The sequence below is a fragment of the Myxocyprinus asiaticus genome, chromosome 29, assembly GCF_019703515.2.
Source record: "Myxocyprinus asiaticus isolate MX2 ecotype Aquarium Trade chromosome 29, UBuf_Myxa_2, whole genome shotgun sequence".
Classification (NCBI taxonomy): Eukaryota; Metazoa; Chordata; class Actinopteri; order Cypriniformes; family Catostomidae; genus Myxocyprinus; species Myxocyprinus asiaticus.
The window spans coordinates 37,287,399-37,292,428 of record NC_059372.1 but is presented as its reverse complement, the minus strand read 5'-3'; the positions used below and the strand labels follow the sequence as shown (position 1 = coordinate 37,292,428).

At 37.3% G+C, this 5,030-nt stretch overlaps 1 protein-coding gene across 1 annotated transcript; it reads right to left on the bottom strand.

The window, feature by feature from the left end:
• Positions 1-1,982: 1,982 nt before the first annotated feature.
• Positions 1,983-4,558, bottom strand: LOC127419654 (patatin-like phospholipase domain-containing protein 2). Its single transcript, XM_051661223.1, has 7 exons — positions 4,552-4,558; positions 4,194-4,426; positions 3,825-3,884; positions 3,522-3,732; positions 2,807-2,866; positions 2,207-2,347; positions 1,983-2,122 (listed from the first exon to the last, which is right to left on the bottom strand). The coding sequence occupies exons 1-7, from the start codon at positions 4,556-4,558 to the stop codon at positions 1,983-1,985; spliced, it is 852 nt and encodes a 283-aa protein (XP_051517183.1).
• Between the last annotated feature and the right edge of the window lie 472 nt (positions 4,559-5,030).

Sequence of the window (5,030 nt, the reverse complement as noted above, 5' to 3'; positions counted from 1 at the left end):
ATTTGCTCTCCGTTTCTAGTGAATACAGGAATGTGTAAAGGTTTGGGAGGGCCTGTACCACAGAGGGACTCCCTGGAAAAGCAGCAGAGACCTGAACATTCAGATTAGAAGAGGCCATATTTCTTATGTCACACTCTCTAGCCCTTTGATACTCAGCATGAACTTGCGAAGGGACAAAACTGAACAGACCCAGAAGTCTTGGGAAAAGACAGAACAGAAGCCATTAAAATTAGATTTAAACAATGACATCTCAAATTTCAGTAATGTAAAAATCAGTACTTTCTCCTAGGCATTTACTCAGACTGGACAAACAAATTCTGAAAACAAAGATCATAAATAGCTTAACCCCCTGCCAGAGCCAGTATACCACCGCCATGGCATGTCTGATCCCTTTCTGAAACCTCCAAAACATCAAATTCAAACATCAAAATTGCTTGTATGTAGCCTTAAAATATTGGCTGTCAAATCGTCAAAAATGACGAAGCTTCGAGGAATAGTTCACATAAAAATTGTAATGCTGTCATTATTTTCTGTTGCTCCAAGCTTGTTTGACTGTCTTTCTTCCATTTAAAATAAACATCCATTGAACGAAAAAATGTGTATAAAAATGCCTAAAAAGCACCATAAAAATACCACAAAAGTCGTCCATATGAATTGTACGCTACATTGGACATCTTATAAAGCAATACAAAAGCTTTGAGTGAAGAGAGTAAAAATGTAAGTCGTTATTTGCTGAAAATCCTCCCTACTCTTCTAGACTGATCTCAGCGTAAATTTGACGATAGTAGGTTGAAAGTTCTTGGGCTAAACTCGGTCTGTGCTTACAGAAAGCGGAAAGTGTTTTTGAACATATGGGCACATTTTTCTTTCTTTAATTTTGTTCACAAAGGGGCGCCAAAAGCGAGTTTAAAAACAAGTTTATTTACTGTAGTCCCAAACCAATACCCCAACCCTAAACCTAACCATCAGTGGAGTAAAAATGTAATCTTAAGAGGGCATGGGTATCTCAGCGAGCTTAGACCCTGACTAGCACCTCTGGAGTCACAAGTTTGGATCTAGGGTGTGCTGAGTGACTCAGTCAGGCTTCCTAAGCGATCAATTTGCTCGGTTGGGTGGGTAGAGTCACGTGGGTTACCTTGCTCGTTGGTTGCTATATGGTGGTTCTCGCTTTCGGTGGGGCTCGTGGTGAACTGTGTGTGGATGCCGTGGTGAGTCTCTGCGTTAACGCACTCAGCAAGTTACATGATAAGATGCGTGGGCTGACTGTCTCAGAAGTGGAGGCAACTGAGATTCGTTCTCCGGCTCCTGGGTTGAGGCGAGCCACAGTATCACCATGAGGAATCAGAGATCATTAGGAATTGGGCATTGCAAATTGGGGATTAAATCCACAAAAAAAAAAAAAAGGAAAATATTTTAGCGGGAAAATGGAACCTGGATTGTGTGAAAGTGTTTATGTCAGCGAGGTTTGCGAATCTGCTGATGCAACACGCTATTTGTCATGCCACAGGCGCAGGTAAACACAGTTGAACTGAGGCAAACATGCCTGATGGGAGATGCAGCATGCCAATGTCAGGGTACTAGAACATTCAGTAGCAACATGTCGACTTTCAAATGTGATCATGTTGATCCTTCCAAACTCATTCACGCTCACTTATAGTATTTTCAAATATTGCGTAAAAAGTAAGTTAAGGCCGGAACACACTCTACGAAAGTGTATGAACGCAATTTAATTTCTTGCATTGTTGCGACCCAAAATGTGTCAGATTGCAATTTAAACAGTACAAGGACACATTGCATTCTCAACGTTGCCACAAGGGGTGTTATAGTGGACATTAGTGTCTGCTATAAAATGAATATATTTATAGCAACCTACCTGAATAGTAACACTTGGTTGAACTATTCCTCTCAGCTTTAAATTCTGCAGCTCATTTGCATCTTATGAAAATGTACAATGTTTTGAAAAGAAATTATAATTAATTGTATCAGTACCTGTCCATGAAAGTTGTTGTACTCCAGATTGTCAGTGTGAACAGGAAGAGCAGGTGTGATAGTGTCCGTTGAGATAAAGAGACACTCGGATTACTCATAATCTCTGTCTGACCGACGATATTACACAGCAGCACTGAAAATGGAGAGTAAGAATGTTGTGTCCATTTTTTTTGCATCCTCAATCAATGGTTTAATTAAAATGTAAATAAGACAATACCTTCCTGAACATTTACTGGTGAATTCTTATGTACTGACTGCTCTTTATGGGATGGACCCATTGATAAGCACACTCCATTAGCACTCTTCTCTTCAGGGTGTTCCAGAGACTTCTGCTGGCATTCTTTTTCCTGGTCTACTTCTGTTTTCATGGAAATAAATAACAGCATTTGGGTTTGGAATGACAAGAGGTGTAAATAATGACAGAGTTTTCAGTTTTTTTACGGGAACTATTACTGATGGTGCAGCTTAAATGCATGGAAAAAGCTAAAATGTTTCAATGTTTTGAAAGCAGTGGGGAGGACACAAACTAGCAAAATTGTTTACCTTTCTTGGCAATGCTAACTTCCAAAAAATAAAGGGATATTGTAGATATCCCTATATTGTTGTCAGGTAACTTAAAAATTTCCTTAATGTGGTAAAATCAATTTTTTTTTTTCATGTCAAAATGTTATTTAATCTGACTAAATCAACCTGAATAATTAGGTTATATCAACATAAATAATTTTTATGGGTTAGATGAAGTAGAAATAGATCCTTGAGCTAACATGTTAAGATCACCACTTGTTTCAGTGTATATCCGTGATACATTGAAACTCACTGTTCTGCTGCAAAAAATAAACAGTATCTTGGTATCCACTGTAGAATGCCTTCTTCAAAATATGTTGGTTAACAACACATAAAGTTTTAAACCAATGGAACATTTCAGGATCTTACGATAAAGGAATACTTCACCCCAAAATGAAAATCATTTGTCATCCTTTACTCACTCTAATGTCATTTGAAACTTATAATTTTATTTCCTATATGAAACACTGGAGTTATTTTGGATAATGTTCAAGTTATTCTTTTCCATCAAAATGGACAGTGACCAGGGACTCTAAAGCTCCAAAAAAGGACAAAATACACTATAAAATGAATCCACACTACTGTATGCACTGTATTCAAAGTATCTGTGTGAGGAATGGAATGAAATTTAAGTTGTTATTTACTGAAAATCTTCCTTTATACTGTAGCTCTTGAAGCTAATATCTTCCATCTGTTCTTTAAATCAAATACTTTTTCTTTTTTTTTTTTCTTTCAGAAGACTTGAAAATTAATATTTTTATGGTGCTTTTTTCAGCTTGAGAACTGTCACTGTCAATTTTCATTGTATGGAAAAGTGCAGCTTGGACATTCAGCTAAATATCTACTTTTCTGTTCCACAAAAGAAGTAATAGGTTTGTATCAACCAACGTTGAGTTAATGACAAAATATTCATTTTGGGTGAACAATTTCTTTAAATTCATGTCATGACGTGTTGTTTCAAGCACTTACCCTCCAGTCCTGAGGGAACATAGCATCTACCAGTCTGATGAAATTAGTCAAGGAGAACTGGAAGGAAAGCTGTTGAATGATCACGTCACAGAGGGTGGCTGAGGTATCAGATGGACAGATGTCCATCTCCTCAGCAAATGGAGAGGTGGTGAGGGTGGGAGAGGAATCCTCAAAGGGCTGGATGTTTGTGAAACATCCATCCATGTAGTGCTAGAAAAGTGTAGAGGTTTTCCATGTTTAGATTATTTGAAATGCTTTTAAAGAACTTGAATGCTCTAATAGAAATACTTTAGAATTTCTACTTTATACTGTGGTGGAATCATGCCAGAGTATACAGGAACAGAACAGCTGTACAAAAGTGCCTTATAGTGGAGGGGGAAAAGACCATTAAAGGCAAAGGTGAGATGAAGAAAATGAGGCGGCACAGTTTCAGAACTGAATTGAAGTATTGTTAAAGCTCAGATCAGGAGATCTGCTACGAGATCAGAAAAAAATAAAAAATATGATGATGTCAATATGTTATTATACAGTGACCTAAAAAGTTAAGCCACATTGTATTACAAAGTACTAACAAATGTAACTGCACTGTAACATGGACTCTGTAATGTAAAGTGTGGCCGACGATATTTGCATACTTCTGAAACACTTTCTTCTGCATATGTAATGCTTACTTTTATTAGGTCTTCATTGGAATGAAATTCTGACACCAGCACATTTTTTCTATCAGTGATGCGAGTCATGGAAATGTCCAAATGGCCGCTGGCCAGACCATGGGCGTTAACAGGCAGTGAGCGCTGTAGTGTGACCTCCAACCATCTGAAAACATCAACCGTCGGATTGAGAAGACCGAGTGGATGTTGTCTTGTGAATTGTGCAAATTCCAAAAACTGGTCTCGCACACAACCTATGAGAAGAAAGGGGTGATCTACTGATTCATTAGTTATTTTGAAGTAAATTGTAAGTCAGTTAGCTGCACTTTAAGCAGTGGATATCTTCAGTTGTCACCTTAAAATGCTTTATCTTGGCTACCTGGCATGACTCTTAAAAATGACTTTTTTGTGCTCTGATAGTACACGTACTTCACCTACATGTTAATTTGATGTGTGTGTTTACATCTGGAAGATGTATTTTTTACTTTTTTCGCTCATCTTCAATACTCTATAAGTATGTCTCGGATGTCAATTAGACATTTAGCAGATGTCGTTGAGATGTTTATGATTTTAATGTTTAGCAGATTTTAATGAGATTGTGATGCTTCTCAGATGAAAAGATCTAAAACAGACATCTCTGAGATGTACGTGTGCTATCTGGGTGCAACTTAATGCACTCATGTTGATTCAGCCATATGAATTAGAATGAAAGTTGAATAAAAGTTATTTTTGATAAAAAATAAGTTACCATATGAAGTACATTCTTAGGTTAATTCACTCCAGTGGTTAAATATATTTCTTCAGATGTGATATGATAAGTGTGGGTGAGAAACAGATCAATATTTAAGTCCTTTTTTA

Bases quoted from the DNA above. Each gene is read 5' to 3' on its own strand.
- LOC127419654 (XM_051661223.1), bottom strand. The intron at 2,348-2,806 runs GTGAGTTTCAAT...CCATGAAAACAG, and splicing joins TTATTTTTTGCAGCAGAACA to AAGTAGACCAGGAAAAAGAA. The intron at 2,123-2,206 runs GTATTGTCTTAT...CTCCATTTTCAG, and splicing joins ACCAGTAAATGTTCAGGAAG to TGCTGCTGTGTAATATCGTC.